General features: G+C 37.8%; 1 protein-coding gene across 1 annotated transcript in view; it reads left to right on the top strand.

Moving 5' to 3' along the window:
• LOC149276954 (spondin-1) overlaps positions 1–24896 on the top strand; it is a 112716-nt gene that overhangs the window by 71590 nt on the left and 16230 nt on the right. Inside the window, exons 7-8 of the mRNA XM_089503228.1 lie at positions 9118–9182; positions 20019–20220. Of these exons, the coding sequence (XP_089359354.1) occupies positions 9118–9182; positions 20019–20220 (267 nt within the window). The remainder of the gene's footprint in view (positions 1–9117; positions 9183–20018; positions 20221–24896) is intronic.

Genomic DNA, 24896 nt, shown 5'->3' with positions numbered 1-24896 from the left:
GGTGCATTCATACCAAGATATATTATTTACTTTCAACTATTCACTAAAAAAAATTTGCTGAGCACAAATTCAGCATTTCTTGCTGGAAAAATCTCTCCAGGGTCCAAAGTTACCTGAAACCCCATTAAGTTCTATTGAAAATTACTGGTAGGCTTTTCTGCGAGAATCCGATCTTGCAAGATCTGTTTCTAGGTTTTCCAAATGAACTGTGCTTCAGAAATAAGTTTCCTTTAAAATAAGGTGAACTGGAGAAAACCCGTGGAGCCCAGAATTGCCCAGAGATGGTGAATTGTTTTTATAGCAGTTTATTTGCTTGACTGATGTGAGTTGTTTTGTGATGGATCTCTTTTTATCACAGTAGTAGGCAACTACATTATTTAGGCACATTTTACAAAATTTCCAACAGACCAATGACTTCGACAAGCCTTGTCATGGACCTTTAGCACTGGTGTAACTAAAAGCCTTCTACTGCCCTGCCTACGGCCTATGGTGGTCTGGTGCAACTACCATCTGTGTCTCTGATGGTACAGATTTCCATTGATCATCACTGCCAACATCCTGATTCCCAATGAAGGAACATCAGCATCTTATATCAAGCGCAACTCCATCCCCAAAATATAGATAGCGCTGTGATGTCATGACACGTTCTGTTGATATTATGTGAGCAGCAGTATAATGTCAATATGTTCCTTCAACAAAACACTTCTTCTTTTTACGAACAGTGCCTGACTGCTACCTCTGACATTTGTCAGGAGTGAGAAAAGCTGGCACCTGGAAAATAAGACAGAGATATATGATCAGAGGCATAGAGCTCCTTGCACCTTTTACTTGCAAAGGGTTTCAGAAAATGCAGGCATGCCGTGGCAACTAACGATATTTTATGCCGTGACAGACAATGGCCACCTTATGTAATGTAGCATAAAATACGCATCACTATATATTCACCTAAACATAAATTGGAAAAAAATAGCCAGAGAAAATACACAAAATCTTCTTTGAGACAATACTTAGAAGGTGGAAAAAATCCAGCTAGACACTGTACATAAAATAATGTCTAATTTTATTTGAATACATAACACAGAGTTCAGTGATGTGGAATGCATGCTGCCACAGATCTCTGCTCAGAAACCCACGGATATGCTTGAAACTAAATCTGAAAAGAATAACAATCTATAGTCATCCTGCACTAGACTGATTTCTATTAGATTCCTCGATTGTGACTGCAAAGTAAATATTTATGTTCAATGTGCAGCTGGGTGAAATTATGACCAGAGGAGGGAAAACAAGCAAGAGACTTGGCTTCAATGCTGTCTATCATAACAGATGCTTTCATAGAAGATTAGGCCCATGTAGCTTCTTATTCATTGGATCACAGGCATCTGCGACATAATGAGGCCCAATGGCCATCATTAAATGCCTATTTTGGTCTGCTAACTTCCCATGTTGTAAATTGACTACACTGTTAATACAGTTTCACTGTATTGTTCAATCTGATGGGCATTTAGCTTTTTGCCCATCTGCTCTTCACATAGCATTCTAGATGTCTATGAATTTAAGCATGTCCCTTGTGGTGTCCCGGTCCTTTTTGTTTACGCATTTGATACATTTTGATGGATTGTCTACTGTTTTAATATCACTGATATAATGAATCACTGGTACAAAGCATCAAGGGTCCCCTTGTGTCGGTAACATTGTTGCCAAAATGGGACAGATGGAAGTTCTGGTACTCGTGATCCTAGGCGTGGGCCAAGAGAACATGGCAGTAGTGGTGACAAATTGTCTGGCCCTGACTTAGCTGAATATAGCAAATGTAGAAGAACATAAATTTGAAAGCATCCACCCTTTTTATCTAAAAACTATTGAATAATAATTTTCAGCTTTTTCCTCCCAATTCTTGGTTCTTCAAACATAGCTGAAGACTCCCTTTTGGAAAAGTTTGATCTCATCCCTACTCCTGGGAGACTGTCAGTTAGATAGTGAAACTCATCTTGGTGTAGATGCCACCTTGTTACTGTAGGCACCACAATGACTTTTATGGAATTATCGGTAAAACACAAAAATGAAAAGAAAAGCTTGGTATTTGCCCAAAATCTTCTGTGTGAATTATATATCGTGTTGGCAATGGTTTATCTTTGGCTTTTTTGGTTTTTGTTTCTAAAGGGTGGTTATGGAACTCTTAGCTAGACTTTCCAGAATTCCATAATAAAGCTGCAGAGCGCACAAATCTGTGCTTATTAAAATCCACCACAAGCATCACACTTGTCTTTGCAAATGATGTTCAGACGGATTATTTGTCTGACACGTTAAGCAATGTTCACATGCTTCAAGGTTTGTTTTTTCCCTCATGTCTTACTGTAATGTTTATTTTATAGTATACAGGTTTTTTTGGCTCTTCTCTGAGATACACACTGTTTAGTTTGCAATCTGGGAAAATCTGGAATATTAGAAATACTTTAATATGTTTATATTGCATGTCAGGACACTGTCTTTTTGCCAAAAAAACATCTAGATTGATTGCTTGGCAAAGTATTAATTTACTAAAAGTCTCACCAACAGTGCAGAGGACTTCTAATTAATCTTTGTAATTTGAACTTCAAAGGCATGGTATTGAAGTGAGTAAATATCTCAAGACTGTTTCTCTTGAATTAGATTTTTTTCTTATACGAGCCGTACTTTTTTCTCGACAGACCGAAGCATGCATGTGCTCCAGTAACTAAGGCATCTTCCATCCAGGCCTTTTCATACGGGTTAATGCCGTTCATGTAGGCAACTTATGATGGGTACCATAAAGTGTGTGTGATGCCACTGATTCCATGCATGATAAGACTAGGCGCGGTAGAGATAAAAATACCATTATCTGCGACTTAATAATAGTAAATTCTTGTAAATTGAAGGTTTGTTCAAAATTTGCAGGAAACGGCAATATATAAGGTTCTATCAATATTAAAATGTAAGGAATAGTAAAGAAACCGTATGGCTAATACATAGATGCAGAGCTGTAATTTGGTAGTGCTGACTCTCCAAGACCATCGTCTTTGAGCCCCACGATGCCAGCAAGATACAAACCCCCATAGTGCAAAGATGCTGAGATCAGAGGGCTTCCATCGAGCAGCAAAGCACCAGCCTGATTTCCCTTAGGTAGCCATGCCCCTGGTCTGTGGCAGAGGGTCTACCACCTTCCTCCCTGTTTGGAATAGGCCAGTTTAGTTATATACTAAGAATAAGCTACGAAGAGAACTAGTATAACAAAATCATAGTACAATACAATACTGTTAATTAAATTACATTTTTATATTGATAGGGTGATGTTGGAGGATTTGCTGTAGCAACAACAGTTAGAGAGTTATGCCTAATTATTTAAATTATCTCTACCTCTGAATACTTTGTAAATAAAAAAAAGGTTTCTTACCAAGCGACTTTTATAATTTTTCTCTTTCGGAACAGCATAGAGATTCTTTGCAGACGTTTGAACTGGAGACAGGAGGCAGGGGTTTACAACTAATAAAAATGAAAAATATTGGTGACCTACAAGACCAGGGCTCACTAAATTATACCAGCAATGAATGGTGCACAGTTAAATAAATGCAGTGACGGTGGTGTTTAAAAGATAGGAATCCTGAGAGTGATAGGAATGTTGTAGTCATAGGTCTTGACTGTGCCTTTAAAGTCTATGTATATGGGTCACATAAAAACGGTTCTTTCTCCTGGAAATTGAAAATCTTAAATCCTGATTATCTTGGCTCGGTGCCTCTTGCCGCTGATATTCCCCGTTTATGCCTCATTTGTATGAAACCCATTTGTGCTTCACAAAGGAGGACTACGTTGGTACTTTATACATCTAAATTTGTATAATATAAAAGAAAAGGGAATTTACAAAGCTCCTACTCTGACATTCTATTCAGAAACAAAATGGAAAGTAGAAACCATATGGTTACTTATCTAGGTTAGATAAAAAGAGAAGAAATTGCCTTTACTTAAAAAAAAGGAAAATGATTGATTTTTTTTATCCTTTAATAAATCTAGTGCAGTATTTTGCACAAGCCAAGAGCCTTTGATAAATGAACTCCTTAGTTTGTTTTTAATAGTTTTTCAAGTAAAAAAATGAATGACAGGAAAGTGGAAAAGATAAAGCAGAATGTACTTTGAAATATCTAAGGTGCTGATTAGGAAGAAGCTCTTTTAATTTTGAGAGCAGAAGCAATTACTGCTCATGAGCTATTGTTAAATTCTGACTTATCTTACATCTGAATAACAGTAACTTTAAAAACAAATTAAACTTAAAACAGATTTTTTTTAATATAAAATTTGTAGTGTTACAGATTAGCAACACAGCAAGATATACCTGGCAATTAAAATTTGGCGGGCTGGCTCGTGGGTCTACGTCCCCCTCTTCATATAGTAGAAGAATAGTAGAACTATTAGTGGATATAAAATGAGACAGGAAGTGGGTAGAATAAGACTGGAAGTAGGCAGACCGAAACAGGAAGTTGGTAGAATAATACAGGAAGCTGGCAACTAAACAGCATCCCGTAGAAGACTAAGATTCCACCCAAAAGCATAGTCAGCTGCCCTTGATGTAAAATGGCATATTTTCAGATATGTATAAAATAAACATATAAATTATGTACGATAAAGATAGGAGGCTCCCTATAAGTCTAAATTTTAGAATATATCAAATAGAACTCACATTTTAAAGCATAATTGCATTATGTACTCACACACAAAACCCCAAAGTAAGAGGCAACATACTGAATGCTCAATCATAAGTGTAGATGTATGAGTTTAGATAAGAAGGCGATCTGGATCCACGTGCCTTGATAACGGTATCATTAGGTGTCTGACGCCTTCTTATCGACACTCTACTATAAAAAGTAGAACTTGGTGATAAATATTTCTTGAATTAGATTTTAAGCTCAGAAGTGGGGCCCTCAAAGCCAGGAACTTTGTGTACCATAAGGCTAGATGGCAAGCTCATGGGCATGGCTCTCAACACCCAATGTGTGGAATTATGAATTAACGTATATTTGTTATGTATGTATTAACTGCCCCAATTAAATTGCACAGTGGTATGTTATTTGTTGGTGCTTAATAAATAAAAGGTTATCTTGATAATAATAATGATAATAATAATAATGTGGTCTCAAGAGCACCTATGACTGCCTATGACTGCCTACATTTGTCTTACATGACAATTAAGTGTCCCCGGAAAGAAATTCTAATGTTAACTTGATTAACAATCTGTTATTGAGAATGGTTTGGGCGTTCCACAGTTTTAGAAACAGTATTTCTAATATTCCATTCAATTACAAAAGTTATGAATTCAGCAGAATGGGTGAATAAGCGCCTATAAATACTATAAAAAACATTTTAATATAATATATTATGAAATGTTTTAACAAATATGATATGCATATGATGTATTCCACCTGGTGGGAAAGATATAATTCATTCTTTCTGAATGCTAATCTAAATTATTGACCTGCTGAAACAAGTTTAATGAACAAACGACTTATTGAATATAGGCAAAAACTGCCAACTGCCAAAAGTCCACAGAAACCAAATGAAACCACTAATGATCTGCACTAAAGGATTAGAATTCCACATTAAATCAATACTGTCATTATGGCCAGCCTGGTCAATAATACATTTGCAGTATGACCTAAGAGAAGGGCACCTAACCATACCAACACCATCGATAAACTTTTGTTCCTAATGAGAAGACATTGAAAAAGCCATAATTATGAACAAAACTGAAATGTTGAAACTCTATGCTTGCTCAGCAACAGGATGGATTTCTTTTTTGGCTTATCCCAGAAATCCCATGATGGAGAGCTAAAAGAAAGGCGTGCAAATTAAATGTGTAATTAGTTCACTGAACTGAAGCTGATAGATTTGTTTTAAATTAGAAAATGTAATCATTTATCGATCAATTACTTCTCTGTGCACAGAAAAAATAAACACCCGGCTTTTGATTAGACTTTTAAACGTTCCATTTCGTGTTTTATTTGTAGACTACATATGTATTGTTTATAGTGTTATGATACCCTAAATATTTAATTTACAGTTCTTTCTGCATTTTTTTAGTGCTGGAGGGTTATAATTCAAATCATATCCACTTAAGAAAAAGAAGTGATTCATCGTGTTGTACCCATAGGAATAAAAATTTGGTATTGCCAATTTTTCTTGTTTTCACCTCTTCTGCTGTCCCATTTACCCGTTCTCGTTTCTAATATTTTCAATCATCACAGATGGTTGTATAATAAAAATCCTATACAGGGAAAAAAAAATCAAAAAAAAAAATCCTATACAGGATTAGCTTTGTCCTCTAGAAACTATTGATGCCATAGTGGATAATATCTCTGATCAACATAGTAGTCCAGCCTGGTATTTATAACACTGCGCATGTTGACCAGGTGCTCCATACCATACATTAACGCCACACTTGCCATATATTTTGCCAGCGTTGCGCTTGGAAAGTTGATTTCTTTCACCTTTTTTATACTTTACCTAATCCTTAGATATTTTGTATAGAGCCTAGCCATACAGTCCAATGCTATAGAATATCAAGTGAAGAATTAGAGAATGCTCTTACGTCACTCTCTACCCTATATTTATTTGCCTGTAAACATGTAGCATGTAAAATTTATTTGTAACTTTGTTTTGCAAGCATATACAATACTTAAATTAAAATGCAAAGCGAATGTGTCTTTTATTGATAATAAACATGACTATTGTATCCTTGGCAATTTTGTTGTTTGAATTGCAGTTTACATAATTCCCATTAAATGGCTACATTATTACGCGTAAACAGCATGGGATGGGTCATTTAAATGCATCTGCCTTGACATAATTGTGGGGAAAAGGAAGAAACTATCTATATTTCACATTAAATGCTGCAATAACAGACACTGTAAGATTAAATCAGTTTCTTTTCAATGAACTTCTGTCCTAATTTCTTTCCAAATCCAACAGTGAACATTCTTGAAATATACAAACAATAAGTAAAGCTGTACTTCCTATCAAAAATATCCAACAAATAGTTTTAATGTATAGTAATATTGATGTCTAATCATTTTTGCAAAACATTCATCAATTATATTTTAAGATTTTTTTTTCTATCTGGTGTTTTTTCTAAGAGCATCTACATAAAATTTACAATTTGTGTTTTTTTTCGCTATTGAACAAGTGTTTATGAAAATAAATCTGAAAACATACTAGGGCAAAATCTGAGTGGGATCAATGTCATATGCCATTAAATAAGTATGTTTCACACCTTACACCCACACGAAATTATGAGATTCTTGGTGGCAACTGTATAGTCATGTTAATTGATTCATAAGTAGCATGCCAGATTTGACAAAAACGGAAAAATACATTCTAATAAGGAGGTTTTGCACATATATGAAATTCCAGAGAAGTGTAATAGGAGAGGGTTGGAGGAGCAGTTACTCTGAAGGACATCAGAGAGGCTAGGGACAAGTGTGCACGGTTAAATCACAGTCCTATATACATTCATCCTTGCTTCTTCTTTTCCAGTCCACCACCTCTTAGCTTTCAGCTTTTCTCATGAAATGTGTGTTGAGGTAGACACACTATTTTAGTGAGTTTCTGTGTAATAATTATGGACTTTGCAGAAATTGCCGTCTCACTCATGGACCATTAATTTAGTCATGTCCCATGGGCTGACCACTGTCTACTCATCCATGAAATACAGGCTCCTTTCAGTTCTTAAGGATTCTAACCTCATCATCTTATTAATTCAAGGCACCTCTTGGATCCATGGGTCCTACAGGTGCTAAATGCTTAGGTAGAGTAACCCCTGGAGGCTCATGCTGATGACACTTTTACGTCTGAGTTGGTGTGCACTTGACCAACACAATGTCCTTAGTCAAATACATTAAAAACATATTCTTGCCTTATTATTGAGGAGTCACAAAATTCAGCTTGGTTTTGCTCAAAACGTCAGGTCGCAACAGTTCCAAAACTGCATGAAAACATAACACTCACACCATTTCTCTATCGAGGACAGACAGTATTAGGCTCTAATTGCTGTGTTCTTGTATGAAGTGAAGGAGCAATTAACTTGACAAGGAGTGTATCTGCTTAAACAAGGTTATGTGAAATCGGGACAAAGCGTACAGCAAAGAAGTAAATACCTTGTGTTTAAAACAGTAATCAGTTCCCATTTCAGTCTGATGCCATTTTATAGAGAAATAGCAATTACTCTGAAGGTATCATTTTATTTTGTAGATTAACATAAAAATGCATGCTTTTGTATCGATAAATAAAATGGGAATGTAAAGGTCTTTAAACCTGTCATTTAATAAACAGATCCCGTGTCTTTTTTTTTTTTAACACAAATCACTTGTTTTGTTCCAAGCTTTTAAAAATACTTACAAATTTGTGGAGCTGCTGAAGGTTGGATTTTTCAAGCTTTTAATGATCACACAGCGTGGGATGCTATAACAATAGGTTTCTGTACTTTATTTCAGAATTAAAAGAATTGTAAATTTCTCTGCCCTTGTTTCTGGATGTGAGATGCAGGCAGGTTGTATTTAATATGAAAGTGACCCAAAACAATCTTTCTGGAGAAATTCCTTTATTGTACAGTCATCACCATACTAAGGACCTGAAACTTGTAGACATACATTACCTTACTTATATATATGTATTTGTTGAAGCTTGCCGTGTACGACATATAAACATGATTGGGCAGGAACCACAGAGGTCACTTTGTCAGATGTAATATTTGGGGAAATTGGCAAAGTTCTCTTAAGTGAGCAGAGTAAGAAAATGTGACAGTTATATTCTCCAGACAATGTAAGGGCCACAGGAAACGACCTCTTATTGGGCCAACGTAAATATTATGTAGCGTTACAAAAGCTTTTGGGACTTCAGAGGTCTCTTCTTCAGACAGATACTGAAGAAGAGACCTTTAAGGTTGTGAAATGTTATGTGACACTACATACTTTTCGGCATTGGCCCAATAAAAAGTATCACCTTCAACTAAAGACCCTATCTTTACCTGATGGTATTTGTACATTGTGCTGCTGCTATAAGTGTGTCCACTAGTAGCCCCATTATGGTTAAAATTATAATTTTTTTTATGTTTTGCAGGGCGATGAAGTTTTGACAGTCATCAAGGCCAAAGCACAATGGCCAGCCTGGCAGCCGCTCAATGTGTAAGTAAAACAAACTTTACTATGTCAATGAACTGTAAGCTAGTGCGTATTCTATCCTTGATACACATACCTAATGTACCTAATGAGGTATTAGTACAAAGAAAAGTCTTCTCTGATTGCCGGCCAATAGACTGAGCTTCGTGTTCTTCTGCCTGGTGACTTTTTAAAAAATGACTCAATCCATAGTCTTCCAGCTGCATTTACTGTAGACAATACATGGACAGGTAGATCAGACGGATGCCTAATGTTTCCATTCTATTGCCTGTTAAATTGATTAAAATGTGTCAAAGTCACAGGCAGCACATAAGAACCATTCTACCAATCTAGTCTGCCACTTTTTCTTGCTATAAGGACTTTTATCAGTCTTTGGTCTTGTCAAATTTAAAGTGGACTGTTACTTGTCCACATTCTATATCTTAAAGCCCAGAATACGCTTATATGATTTGCATGATCCATGTTAAGTTGACCCTCCACTTTAGTGGAATGCCAATTGGTTATCTTAGCATTGCATCATTCTTCTATTTAATATGTTATTGCAGATTTTTGCGTTTAAGGACATTTTTGGCATCTTAGATAACTCAGCACTGAAAATATACCATTGTAAGTTATTCAGACTTATACTTCCTTTTCTTCATTAAAAACTTAAACAATGCACCTTATGCAAATCTCTGTTTACCATAAGTCATAAAAATTGCATTGGAATCCAACTATCAATCCTAGTTCGTGCCCATTACATGTATCCAAGACTCTGCATTGTTTTAGGCACCAATGAAATCACATGGTGTGGCAGCAATATGGCAGCTTCCCGGTACAATACAACACAAAATAACAACAATATGATTGAGATGGAAAATGTAGAATTAGAGATAGAGAAATGCATCTGTCTTTCATTGGAGAGCAATTTCGGTACTCCAAACAGATTTGTTTCTGTCCCAAAAGTGCTAGAGAAGAGTTGAAGAACAGGATACCATAATTACCTAGAGTGACATTTAAAGGTTAGAGTACCCATATGCACCAGTTAAGATAAGGTTTGCATGTTCTTAGGCTTTACTGTTGATAACGGGTCATATGGACAGCATTTTATAGATTTATGTGTTACTATACAGTCTATTTGTACGTCTACGCAAGCTGTGCATATACTCTTACAAGGAGACATGTTCTATAGACCTATTGTCAAAAAACGTTTTGCATTGATTTGCTACACTACTTGTTACCTTTAAGTCATTCAGAATAATGATTCCCGTGCCAATTTCTTCAAACAGTTGACATTTTAGGGCTATTATTTTGTCTTTCGCATTCCCCGGCCCAAATGCACCATTTTGTACCTTTGAGCATTATAAAAAAAAAACCTTTGAAAAGTCATCATTACAACATTTCACATCATTCACTGAAGGTTACCCTGACCCTTTTTTCATCTCTTTTTTTTCTACCCAACTAAACTAATTTCTCAACTTTGCCTAACATCACTTAAGCTGTAGGCCATGGAACATTTTGGGAGCAGGGCACCATCTAAATTGCATAGTTCCAATTACGCTAAACTTAGCAAGAGTTATTTCTTATTCTCTGCAAAATATAGGTAGTTAGAGTGGAAATGCTCTTTAAATGTACGTTGGCTCAATGTTATATATATAAAAATATATATACTCATTCTGTCAAACCATATAATTAACAAAAGTGTTAATATAAGTTGTTAACCTTATGCTCATACGATTTATTAATATGCCAATGTAACACTGTAACAGTCTACTGCCTACTATTAACCGACTTAACAGAGCTTTCTATCCATGGAAAAAATTGGTAAAACTTTAAATCACAAAAAAGGCAATTATTTTACATACAATTTTACCTTTTTGACTTTAAGGGGAAAAAAACAAGAAATGTGCAAACAAAAACAGTTTTATATGCATTTCTTCAAATACTATGTATATGTGTCATTAATTTTATCAAAATAATGTAAGTAGAATTTCAGATTGTGCACACTATTTTGAATAACAATAATTACCTGCATGTTGGTGATTGTGTTCCTAAGACAAAGAGATATAAAATGGTTCTAGATACAGCAAGCAGCTCATTCAATGATGGTCAGGAGTGCAGAGTATATAAATGGGAGAGCTGTTGGAGCCAACTTTAAGGGTACATAAATAGAGCCAGCTGAGCCCAGTGCCTTATTAATCTTCAGCACTGCCCTGCATTAGGCTGTCCCCTCATTCCTTCTTCCGCATGTTGGGGTATGACAGCACATCTAGGAGCTCTGCCTTTTAAGACATGTGTGCCAGGTGGGAATAAACAATGGAGACTGCTTACTCAGTACAGCCCTTCAGAGTGTTAACCAGCCCATTGAGCAGTGGAGTTACAGGGAACCTCTCATACGGCAATTGACTTCCTCATGTCCCCTGGACCTCCTGCCGTAAGCCTAGTCGCCCTTTGAAGAATACGCCAAGGGCTTTCGGTTCTTCCTGGTTATCCTGGCTAGTTCAAGTTGATGGGCAATTAAATTTAGCTAGGTCGGCGGAACAGTCAATTTAACTACAATGTGAGATGTATATTTGATATTATGTGTCTTGAGATGGCTTCTTTTTAATTTTAGATCCATCTACAACATATGTAGGCTTCATCAAAGGTCCTAGTGCCTTTAAATGCTGGCAAGGTCAGCAATCTTGGAAATAAAACGAAAGGTTTATTTATTTTGAGAATTTAATGACCACTTAAAGCATTCAAGTAAAGGTACAGATTTAATTATCTTAGGTGGTGAATGTGCGAGCAGCACGTAGCTGCTTACATTAACAATATATCAGGCATTGGAGAAGATTAACTCGTCTAATGTTCTGTTTTTACATGCAGTAATGCTCCGAAGGGCACAGTACCATTATATGTAATTGCATGTCAAATGCAAGATTTGTGTTTGAGTTACTGTGTAGAACGCTGCAGTGTTCAACAGTACCTTTATCTGCCATATGAAATGTAATAGGGTTCCATTCGCCTCTTATTTATATGCTTTCTGATGCTGAAATATGTTTTAGATAGTTTGTAATAGGAAAACAAGATGATATTGGCAAAATTGTTAAACACCGTAAGATTCGAACATTTAAAGTAACCTCTGAAATATCATAGAGTTGCATTAACCATGTATTATGAACAGGGCCATCTCCATACCTAATGGACAATGGGGCAAACTATCCCTCTATGGGCCACACAAGATTGTCTGATTGTAGTTTGACACAAGATTGTGTAAAATAACAAGAATTGTAGTGTGTTGTAATTACACCTTGCCTGGATCCTTTCTGTATTCCTATTTTGGGAAACCCGGTTCTATGGAGCCTCCTTTCTGTTGGACAAGACTAGACACTGTGTGTGTTGTATGCTACATATGTTCCAATCTGCTGTGTTAATGGACCACTTGGTTTGGTTGCCCTCAGATCAAGTGACTCTAGCCCTCCCCTGAGGACCCACACCACATTTCTGAAATCTCTGTGTATTATAATGATGTATAGGGTTATGTAAAAAAATGATTCTGGTATAAGGTTTGACATTTTTGCCATAGCAATCAATGAAAATGGTCCAGCTGCACCACAATTGGTTTCTTTTAATGAATAGCCCCAACACGCTTAGGCCTTTTGGCTTTAGAGATGTCTAAAACACATATTTATAACGAATTACATTCTGCGGTTAAAAAATCAACAAGTCATGCAAAAATTGTTTAAATGTGACCTTGTTTCAGGATAGATGTTATTGTACCTTTATTATTGCTACGATTTTCAAGTCATGTTTCTGCTTTTCTTTCCATACATATTGGATTACTGCTGTTTGAACCGCAGTGTAAATAAAGGTTGGACTCTTTATCACGGATTAGGATTATTTTAATAAATGTAGAGGGGTCATTTTTTTCAGAGCACATTTCTTATTTCCATGGCAACTGATCTATGTTGCAGGCGTAATGTTATTGGTCTTATCAGGTGAGAGACAGTCTTATTTTGTTCATGTTGTTCAAAACTGAACATTTTTACCCCCTGGTTCAGCTAGAAAAAAAAAAGCAGGTTCATAAAAAGGACGAACATCTGAAGATACAGAATTCCACAGAATAGTTCACACTGTGAAATCAGCTGTTTAATTAATTTAATAAGTGCTACTGCTTTCATTCCATCTCATTAAATTACAGGACCAAACCCATAAATTATATAAAAAGTTACAGCACATAAAAATGGAATGTTTTAGCTACGGTTTAGATTTGATAAATCATTCAAAATATTTATCGGGCCTGACATATTTTTGCGGGATTTTTTTTTAGATTTTCTTGTAAGGACATAAAAAAGTAAATTGAATAATTTATAATAGGTATATACAGTATTATCAATATAATTTTCAATTTACTTTTCCAATGCCTATTTTGAAACATTTAATCCCCCTAATTCTGTTTTCCTTTAAAAGAAATATATAGTTCATCGTCTCTGTAGTCCAGGGAATGTGCTAACTGTCCATTAAGCCATACATTCTTACAGACATATATTGAAGAGTATGTTTATTTCATGTTTAAAATGTGTTATATTTCCGACAATTATAAATTTAGTTTCCTAACAGGAAAGTAGAACATTAGCATGGTAAGTCCATCTTATTTGATGATGAAGCCCCAGGCATGCTTCTGCTTGTGGACCTATAGGTCCAAACGCCCTCCCTCTATCTCCGTTTGCTACTCTCCCCTTCTCATCTAGCATAATAACATGCAGTCAAGTTGAGCTTTAAGCAGGTAACTTGACTCACAAATTGAAGTTCACCTCGTACTTGACCCATAAATCAATGAAGCTGGACAGGACAGAAAAGATGACCGGCTCAACTCCGCTTTAGACTCAACTAAAAGTTGGCATACTTGACCGACAATGTCTATAAAATGCGACTCCATGAAATCCCATTAGCAGCATTTAGTTTAGTCCTGTTGAGTGGTTACCTTTGCAACTGAGTTGAGTTGACTCATTAAGAATCAAGAATATTCGTTAACTCTTTGACTACAAATCCAGTCTTCCCTCTCCAGCTATAGTTATTGGTCAAAAACTATAATCATATTCACTCATTGTCGTTTTACCTTTCGGTGTTTTGTTTTAATATTCCGAGCAGAACATTTTATGCATCCTTAATGCAGAAAAGGATGGTAATTGCTATCATGTTTTCATCACATTAACAAAGTGCTAATCTTTTTCCCAGAACAAGGAAATTTTGCTTATTTCAGCATCACTTTTAATTGCCTTTTTTCAGAAAAACATGCTTTTCATTGCTTTGGTATATCTGAGTACATAAAAACCATTACCGGTGGAGTTACAGTTCTTTGTTATTTATTTATTTATAAATCTGGAGCAAATTTGTAAACATGGCAAAATGAACCAATGAAGTATTTCCCTTAATGCAGCTCATGCCTCGTATCCCTTTCATCCTAGTATATATTATTAATAATGCCTGCAGGATTTACATATGTGCATCAGAAATGTGTTATATATATATATATATATATATATATATATATATATATATATATATAACTTTTATCTATTTTACAGACGGTACAGACTTTAGCTGTTATTCACCTTATTTCCTGCTAAATGGAGAACGTTTCACAGATGGTAGAACAATTATAGCAAAGATAAATACTTTCAAAAAAGTTTTTTATAATCGCATGAAAAACACATGCTCATTCTACCCCTACCACTAAACGGATCTTTCATAGTTGTAGCCCTGTCTTGACTGGGGTCATACTGACATTTGCTAAGCTTCTCCATGGCTGCTTCGTGACCTACAGTGAAATCCTGAGACTCCGCTAAGGGGAGATGTGGCAGTCCCTCCACCAATCTGGATATCCAGCGTATAGATATGCCTTCCAGTAGGACTCAGATAAATAATTATAAAACACAGCAGTACCAGTAAATAATAATATATATCAAAATACAACAACACATAACAATATAAGGATGCAAATACAGGACTTTCTGACACCTGGATCTGACTACCCAGCTTCCCAAGTCCCACTGTGACACAGTGTCAGGATTGGGCTGGGAGCGTAAGTGCAGAGGATTGTCCAAGGCGGTGTCAGTAAACAAGCAATAGGTCAAGGGCAGGCGGCGAGCAGAATAAACGGTAGTCCAGGCAAGGGTCAGGTAACAGTCAAACGGGGTAGTCCAATAGGGAAGCCGAAGGTCAGGTAACGAAGAATCCAATAGAGAGTCTGTAGCAGAGCGAGCAGAGGAGAACAGGAAGCTGAAGTCCACAGACATACAGGAACCACAGTTCTGGAAGACTGGAGTAAAGTGTTCACAATTGGAGGGGTTTTTATAGTGCTGCAGGTATCTACTCCTCCCATGTGCTGAACAAGCTCCTTACTGGATTGGTTGCTAGGCAGGGGTAAATCCAAAGCACCTGATTCATTAGTATTGTATGTGGCCTTCATTGGTGGATGCTTAATGGGGATTACTGGTGTTACCACCCTGCTACAGGTGTACTGCATTGTGTTAATGCTTGGGCAACACCTGGAAGTCATTCCTGGGGTTTGCTGAAACTTTAGGCCGCGGTTTCGGCCTACTGCGCTACCGCGGAGCTTGTGGATGGCATGCTGTAACGGAGGACAGCAGGGGAGAGCAGGTAAGGGTGAGAGGGGCATGACACACAGACAGTCCAGAATTTTCATTTCTGTTTCCATACATTATTTACACAAATAACACACTTGGGTTGAAGTTACTAAGTTACTCCCAAAACAGCCCACCACCTCCCTCAGTGGTCACTCTAGCAACAGCAGTATGTTGGCGCACTTAGTTGGGGCCCATAGGACTGTATCCATCAGACTGTATTCATAGGACTGTATCCATCAGACTGTATTCATAGGACTGTATCCATCGGACTGTATTCATAGGACTGTATCCATCGGACTGTATCCATCGGACTGTATTCATAGGACTGTATCCATTGGACTGTATTCATAGGACTGTATCCATAGGACTGTATCCATCGGACTGTATTCATATAGGACTGTATCTATTGGAGTTAAAGTGTATTTAGTGTACTGAATGGAAGCGGTGCCCTATCTGCAGAACAGGGGGAGAGGTTTCCACTACTACGGTGATCAGTCACTCAAGAAAGGGGAACCTCTTACTCGCTGGGCGCTTGCTTTAGCTACTCTGGCTGGCTACTTAAACTCCGATCTTGCAGCTCCTGGGAAACCCCACTGATGGTATTTCAGTCTCCCTCCAGGTCTGCTTCTGCCAGGATCAATGCCTCCTGGGGGAGGTCTCATACAACCTCAGGCCTTGCACCGCTTTAGTCCTGCAGCATTGTCCTCCTTCCTCTCTCTCCCCTTCTCAACATGGAGTCTCTTACATTCTCCTCGTGGATCTAGGTCAGCTGATCTCAGCTCAGGAGTTGCACGGTCCTAGTGATGCAGCATCCAGTATCTGAGTGGCTGAGGGTGATGTGTGTTGGTGTGTTAAATGGAAAAATTAACCAATGCAATGCAATACACAGAACTATGCTTGTAAAACAGAGGATGCTACATTGTCTTAGTAATACTTTCAGAATGTTGCTTCCATTTCTTCATCCATCAAAACCATGGATGTCACCAAATGAGGAATCAGGGCAATGGCCAAGCAAGATGTCTTGGCTCACAACGCTGGCCTGTGAGCCAGTACAGACTTTCCCACTTGATGTGATTCTCACTGTCCAGATATATCCAGATGTCCTCAATGATCTAAAAATGGAAGGAGAGGTGGCATTTTAACCAGCTTCCACTCCTGCCCCCAATGATTTAGGTATTGGGTACATAGCAGCTCATCCAACTCTGTGTAGCTCTTCACAGTGCTCTAATACCATGTGGAAAAGTCAGCTCACCCTATATTTTAGTGTGTTTCCAGGGTTTTTAGAGTTCGGCAGCTATCACAATCCAGTTACCCTGTTAAGCAACAAGTCCTTGCTTGAATCACATGTTATTTTAAGTAATTCCAAATTTGTACCAAGGATTGTCGGACAGACCCACAGTGCTTTAACCAACGAACACCAAATGGGTTGATTACTTAATGTTACAAAAACCTGCGCATGACTGCAATATCCAGAAAAGATTGAATTGTTCTATTAATTGTATCTTTTAACACTTAAATGTATCACGGGATATGGTGATAGTAGATTTTTTCTGTAAAGCTGATTCATCAGTGTGAACATCTGGATCATGAAAGTATGGAAATTATTTTACCAAACATATATATATATATATATATATATATATATATATATATATATATATATATATATATACTTTATTGTATGCATTGCTCCTTTATACTTAAAGTGAACTAAGTCAAGCTTCATTCTGTGGCCACCACTCCCAAGAAGAGGGACAGCAGAAGGGATGTGAAGTGAATTAAAACATGCATGGAATAATGATATGGCTCCTGAATCTAGGACAAGACTAACGGGCAATTAAGGTCTGAGTCTCAGATGCAAAGAATGGTTCTGATCTGCTGACATATTCTATGATTCTATGAGGTAGCGTGGGGGGATTTTATGCACTGGGGTATAGCGTCAGTCACCTTAGACCTTTAAAAAACTTTTTTTTGGCCTGCAAAGGTCCAATCGGGTAGTCCTTGTGCTTTTTACGGCTTTTACCAGCTTTTAAATACTTCCCTTGTAGCCAACGGTTAAAACCATACTTGCTTTATAATGAATCGGTGTCTAGAAAAAAAAAAAAAGGTTAACCTTTTCAATTCCCGAAAGGACAGAAAGCTTTCTGGCGGTGACCAGGTTAAAAGCAGCTCAGACTGCTGCCCGTGCATCTTTTTTTATACGTATTTTAAAAACCTCTCGGCAGGGTTATTATGTTAAAAAGCAGGCAGCGAGGAGATTACAGCTTGATTTAATTGCCACGGCCAAGGATATTTTGTATGTTTTGTTAAAGTAATTCTTTTTTAAGAGCGACTATATTGGCTACAAACATTCTCAGCAGAGACAGGCAGAGTACAACAATATTGATCTACCGCAGATGATGAGGAGGTAGCATTTACATCCCCAGTAATTGGAACAGGAGTACTCCTCAAACAGAATTTGTTTTTTTGTGATATACTATTTACTGCAGAAATGGATTTGCTATGAGGTGTAATAAGCAATTATTACTAGCTTGCAAAGCATAGAATATAAAGTATAGTTTGTCAAGACAGGTGCTGAATTACTTTTTCTTTCTCTTCAAGACGGAGGAAAGCCTCATAAGTTACCAACAGGAAATGTCTTGGGGCGTTAACTGCTAAATGGTCCGAATTACTAATCAGGACCCGTGAAATTGTAAGGGCCCTTATGCTGTAGTCCCCGCCAGTAGCATATTCTGGCCTAGGTCAAACTAGGTGTGGGGTGACGGATCTGGGGGTACGAGATCGGGCATCATGATGAGCCTAAGCTCAGTTGGCTTGTTGGGGAGATGATTCCGCTTGATGTCATAAAATAGCACCTCCGCAAGTCTAAGTGGGCTAAGGTAGGTTGGGGGCATTGCCCTAAGTCAAGCTAGGGGGCCGTACCCTTCATAAATATGGCAGTGGTCTTCACTACCATGAAACACAGAAACATAATTCAACTGCGGACACAAACTATTCATTATATTTTATGTGACCATTTTTCTTGAAAATTAAACCTTATTTGGCTTTTTTATTTTGACCAGGACAATATTTTCCAAATTCACCTACCTGCCTCTTACTATCCCTTGATTCTGACACATTTTGACTGTTACTTTATAGTTAAGGATGTACATTGTGCATGTAAATACTTACAAGGATTCATCAGAATCAATTGTATGCATTTGCAGTCTGTTTTTCACGCTTGCTTTGAATGTATCTCCTACTCACCACCAGCCAGTTCCAGCACTGGCTCCTGCAAGAGTTCCAGGGGCCCAAAGGAGGCCCTCCACATATATGTGTCTCCGCTGAGTTAAATAGGATCACTTTCCTGCCAGAAAAATGCCACACCACCCAGTATTCAAAGAAATTGCCCTGAAGGGCAAAAACAGCCTCCATCAAACATTAAACCGCTATCAAATCCAGTGATTTACCAGGAATATTTATGTTAATGCCATTAAGTATTTTTAAATTATTTCAATTTTTTATTTTATTTTAAAGTTACAATATTTATTGTTTTTTCAAAACTGTTAGTTGTTTACAAAAGTGTTTGCGTTCAAATTATCTTGTTTGAATTCATTGCCTGGCCTACAGTGTTTGTCCCCTGCTGTTTAATTAAACCTTTGTACGTCCCGTCATCAAAGCCGTTTACGTTGGCCAATTTTGACGCAGATTACTTTATTTATGTATTTTCCTTTCTTCAATCATTTCTAAAAGTACCAAACTGATATTATATTCAAACATGTGACTGATTTTGTAGTTCGTTTAAAGACCCCTTTGTAAAATAATTTATATATTATTTATATACATGTACATATACCGGTATGTCCTTATCTTTCTTAGTAATATTAAACTAAAGGTGGCTGGATTGGGGAATGTGGACTAGTAAACCACACAAAGATGTTTAGGAGTCCTGCTGTTCTCTCTGGCTCATCTCAACCCACTAACACACGTAGTTAGACGCATACATAGATACCGTAGATTGACAGTAGTAGAGACATGGTCAGTCTTTGCAGGCAGTGGGGATCCTCTGGGTAAACTGTGTTCCGTGATATGTTCTTCTGCTAAGCAGGACATCAAGGTGGGACAGTAAGCAGAAGCCAGGGTGATTGTCTGAACTCCCTACTCACTGACCCTTTCTTAATGTTCCACTTTTTGGAGGTGGTAACAACATTTGAGGCTAGCGTTCAATATTTTTCACCTTTGTTTTGGACAGGAGAGCCGCTCCATCCGCTGAGTTCTCTGTGGACAGGGATCGCCACCTGATGTCCTTCCTGGCCATGTTGGGGCCAAGTCCTGATTGGAATGTTGGACTTTCAGCTGAGGACCTCTGCACCAAGGAATGTGGATGGGTTCAAAAAGTGGTCCAGGATTTAATTCCATGGGATGCAGGAACTGACAGCGGAGTCACATATGAGGTATAAGTCTTCAGCGTGGCCAATTATTATTTTATATGAATGTTTGATATTTTTCATTAGGCTTTCAATGAGAGCTTGGCTTGGGTGGGCTGGCTAAGGTTGGATGCGGGCGCTCAGTCGGGTCACGTAATGTGAACATTGTGGACGTTATATGACCTCGCACATGTGAGCAGCTCTGAAGGCAAGCTCCATGCAAGGCAAGTGTGTGTATTATTATGTGTGTAACTTTGTGCGTGTTAGTATCTCACCCAGGCATTATCACGCATCCATCTATACAAAATACATCTCACAAAAGCGGTGCTGCTGTTTAAAGTTTATAACGGTGGGGGGGTAATTGAGTTGTAGGCATTATAAAACTCTAGGCTTCCCAACTCAATTAATGACCATTAGCTGTTTCATCTCAGGTAGTAATTGGTAATAAATATATAGGAGGATTTGTTGAAGATCACGCCTTTCCACTCTCCAAAAAAGAGCTTTAATTTCAGGCTAAAAGCATTTATATTTTGAACATCATCATAGTAACGCTGTACTGGTTACCAGAGTAACAGTGCCGTGTCATGTTAAACAGAAAGAGGTAAATTTGCTGGGAGGTTATTTGGGTAAACTGAAGTGCCATTTAGAAGAAAGGCTTACTTAGAATTCTGTATTACAAGTAAAAGTGATTCGAGATGTCAAATCACATTAAGGCATTTATACATAATACTTATCGTGGATGCAATACCTCTTAAAAAAGCAACTAGAAAGCACAGTCCTGAAATATGTTTCATCTATCTATGAGTAAAAGGCTCTACCGTACCTCAAAAGAATACATTAAGAATAGGCGCATCATTACCCACAAATTATTACAATTTGCACAAATATTGAAAATATATATTGAAAAAACATATTCCAAATGTTACAAAACATATTATGGCTGGTACTGTACATGTCAGTAGTAAGCAATTTAACTGCCATGGTGTAGATTAAAAACATTTTCACACTATTGCCATGTTATAACTAAAGTGCATCTTACAAGAACGAAGAAAAACCTCTAACTGATGTTAGTGCAGGTTCGTTGCCACAGCAGTAGCTCATTAGAGCCTATGTGGTACAGCCATTAGAACAAGTACTTTTTAGTGGTCAACAGTCCAGAAGTTTAGGAAAGACAACAGCAAATCCAGTAGCAGGCCATTGGTTAGGGTCACACCAGGGAATGAGGATTTGTGTCTATGGGAACTGTGGCAAAGCTGATGCCTACACATACCAAACACAAAAGTCACACCAACATGGCCACACAAGAAGCGAAGCATGACGACGAACAGAAACACTAGGATCGTATTGCTGTCATTGGCCATAAGTATCTTGAAAATTACTCCTAATTCAGTGGCATATAATTTAGTGTAGGGGAAGTGTACTGACTTTTTTGTATGCTACAGTCCATGTGTTGGCATCCAAATAGTTTAATTGTTACTGGTATACTGTTGTTTGTACCTTCCTGTGCATGTGCATGATGTTTATTTACTTCCTATAGGGCTCGCAAGAAAGTACCAGGTTAACAGGTTCTAACTCACAGTACCCCGTGCAGATCTTTAAACAAGGGCTAAAAGCTAAAATTAAAGTTTCACAAGGTCCACAGAAGATGGCCATTTGACTCTCAATCAATCTGACAGACCCATCTGTGATAATGATCCATTCGCAGTTGGCATGGCCTGAAGGGTGACTTTGGGAGCTACTTAATTACAATGCCTTCAATATCATTAACAGATACCTCCTGTTAGCAGAAGGAAACCTGAGATGACTTAAGGGATGGATGAACTTTGTCTTTCTGCTCAAAGCTCTGCCTTCAGTCTTAGTTAACCTTTGGTAGACTGCTTTCTTTTATTTACCTCCTCCTATGGAAATACACCATCAATGCATTTTACACCAAATGTAAAACAAAGAAGTCTAAAAAAAACAGAGCTGTAGAACGTATTTTTGTAGGTTTGGCTCTTTCTATATTGTGCGTCTGAGCAGCAGGATACAGCTGGCTAGGGGGTACTATTTTATAAGAAAACTGAATAGCTGCTTGGGGCTCTTAATCATCTAAAGGGAGATGTTTTGGGGGGTGAGATATTCCTCATCAAGTTATATATAACTATAATCTATGCATACCTCCCAAGTGTCTTATTTTAAGAAGAAAGTCCTTATTTCCAGTGACTGTCCTCCTGAGCTGCCCTACTGTCCTACTTTTGCAGGCAGTAGGATTCACGGGCATGTTAGAAGGGTGAGAGAATCTGCCATTACCACTCAACCATGAGGTGGCTGGATAGGTAAGGTGTCTGGATGGTCCTGCCCCGGCCCGTCCTCTAACCACACACCCCACCAAACCTGTTGCAGTTCCTACGCTTATTGGTATTTACTTAGGGAAATCCCATCTGTTTTGGTACTGGTATGGATATGGAAATGTGCAGCTTCCTTTGCATAGATCTTTGTATGACGGTTTAAACTGTTCCCCTAGCTCAGAGAACCAAGTTTCTGAAATGAACTTTATTATAGCAATACATTTTCTAACATTTAAAATTGTATTGTTTTATCATTCCCATGAACAAAGAGAAAGTAATCTATATACCTTTCATTTTTTACTTGTCCAGAAACTCTTGTAGTTGCTTTGAATTTCAAAGTACTATTGATTTAAACTCAACTGTACTTTTTGTTTTTGTTAATGGGAACTCACAGTTTTACAATTTATATCTCTGTAGCCTGTGAAATTCTCATGGTCTAAAATAATACTTCTCAACATCTCAGGGTTGGCTGCCCGGAGCTCCCGCTATCCTGAAGATGTGGCTGCGTTAGAGGGGGGACTAGCTGTGCATATAGGCAGGGTCAGGCACACCATCGGGCAAATGCCCAGTGGACCAGTTGCCTATAAGGCCAAATAATTGTTGATACTTCTGTTCCAGTGACAGATCAGTTCTTGCAGTGTGCTGCTGGCAGCTGGATATGCACAGCCACACACTGCATGAGTATAAAAACCTGGCAACTCGATCGTTTGGTGGCCACTGACTTTAAAGTGCCACGACTGCCAAAGACATGTCCAGTCTGGCCCCAGATAGGATGAGGACTGAGAAGTGCCTCTACTTTCTGCATCCCTGCAAGAGACTGAAATAAAGCAGTGGCGGACTAAGCAATATATGGCCATATAGTGTGACGGAATCCCCAATATTTATGCCTTTTTTTAAAAGGCATTCACTGTGTATTCTGCATCTCCAGAATGATATCCGCAAGAAATGTGAAAAGAGGAATCCTCAAAAATTCTACAGTCACTATGATGAACACATGGCACTGTATAGGTATTAAAAAGCAGTAAAAAATATATTTGACAAAAGGGGTTACAAAAAGTTAGTGATTTTTTTCCCCTTTATATGACAGAGCTGTATTAAAAGCTGGTCAATAGCCACAGTGTTTCCAAAATAAAAGGAAGTGACCTTACAAGACAATGAAGTAAAGTATGGTTCCGAGAAGACTTGTGCTAACTTTTTGCGAGTGAGTTCAATTTGGGCACGTAGGCATATTTGTTTCCGACAATGAATTTCCTTGGTTCGAATCACATTCAGAGTTTTTTTCTGTTGTCATCTTCTGGACTCACCCTTCAACAAGATTTACCCCGAGCAGCAGCAGTATCTTTAAATTCCCACTTGTTATATTTTATGTAACAAGCGTTAAATTGACTGTTGGATAACATCCCAGAAAATAATCTAGGCCAGATTACAAGTGATTAAGGAGAGAAATGGCAAATTGAGTAAAAATTGACAAATTAAAATTCAAAGGTTTCTTGTTCATTGTCATTTATTTTGTTGGTGGCCCCAATGGCAGCGACATTCTTGAAGGACATTTTACTAAATGCCTCATAAAAAACAATAACTTCCACAAGCCTTGCCACAGAACACTTTGCCTACCTCTGCATCAAACATATATAATACAAATAAATAGAATAGCTGTTATAGTTCAGAATGATACAGTAGGAATCTGGATACTTTAATAACATCTTCCGCAGATCAAGCTGTGAATGGTGGAAAAAGCTTGCTTGGAGGCTGGAGAAGAAGCTTTATTCATTTCATTTTCTATGTTACAGCTATCATCCTGACAGGTTAATAACAGATTTATTTGTACATATTGTAGAATCATTCAGTGGATATCATTTCTGTTCTGGGAGTGCATGAACCATTAAAAAGAACTCATTTAAAAAGACAAGAAAGGAAACAGAATCTCAACAAGCAATGGTTCACAGTGAAGGGTACCCCAAGTGGATTTCACCTAGTCTGCTAAATGTAACACTTTTTTAACTACATGCCGCATTAGGGATAAAACACCCAATCGTAAGCAATGTTCGAAACCTCTTAATGATGTCAAACATTCTCATTTTTTGCTCCAGACCTTATGTACTTTAATATATATGACAGATGAGTCTGACCTTGTATTTTACCTTTTTTGTTATCTAAAAGCATAGAAGGATCCATCAGAATCATCTCTGTGCATTTGCTCTGTTTCCTCACTCCAAGCTGTTTGTGTTGATGGAAGATCCATTCGATAGAACGGATTTCTTGCTCAGCAATGCCCAAATGTGGAACCTTACTACCAACTCCAGTAATGGCTCATGTGAGGGACCCCCCATGATAACCCTTCTAGCAGCCCAAGCCAAGGGGGAAGTAGCTGCAGTG

This window comes from Sceloporus occidentalis, unplaced genomic scaffold (assembly GCF_023333645.1).
Source record: "Sceloporus occidentalis isolate IW3139 unplaced genomic scaffold, rSceOcc1.0.p SCAF_223, whole genome shotgun sequence".
Classification (NCBI taxonomy): domain Eukaryota; kingdom Metazoa; phylum Chordata; class Lepidosauria; order Squamata; family Phrynosomatidae; genus Sceloporus; species Sceloporus occidentalis.
Note: the sequence above shows the minus strand (reverse complement) of the source record. Positions and strands in the feature narration are given on the sequence as shown.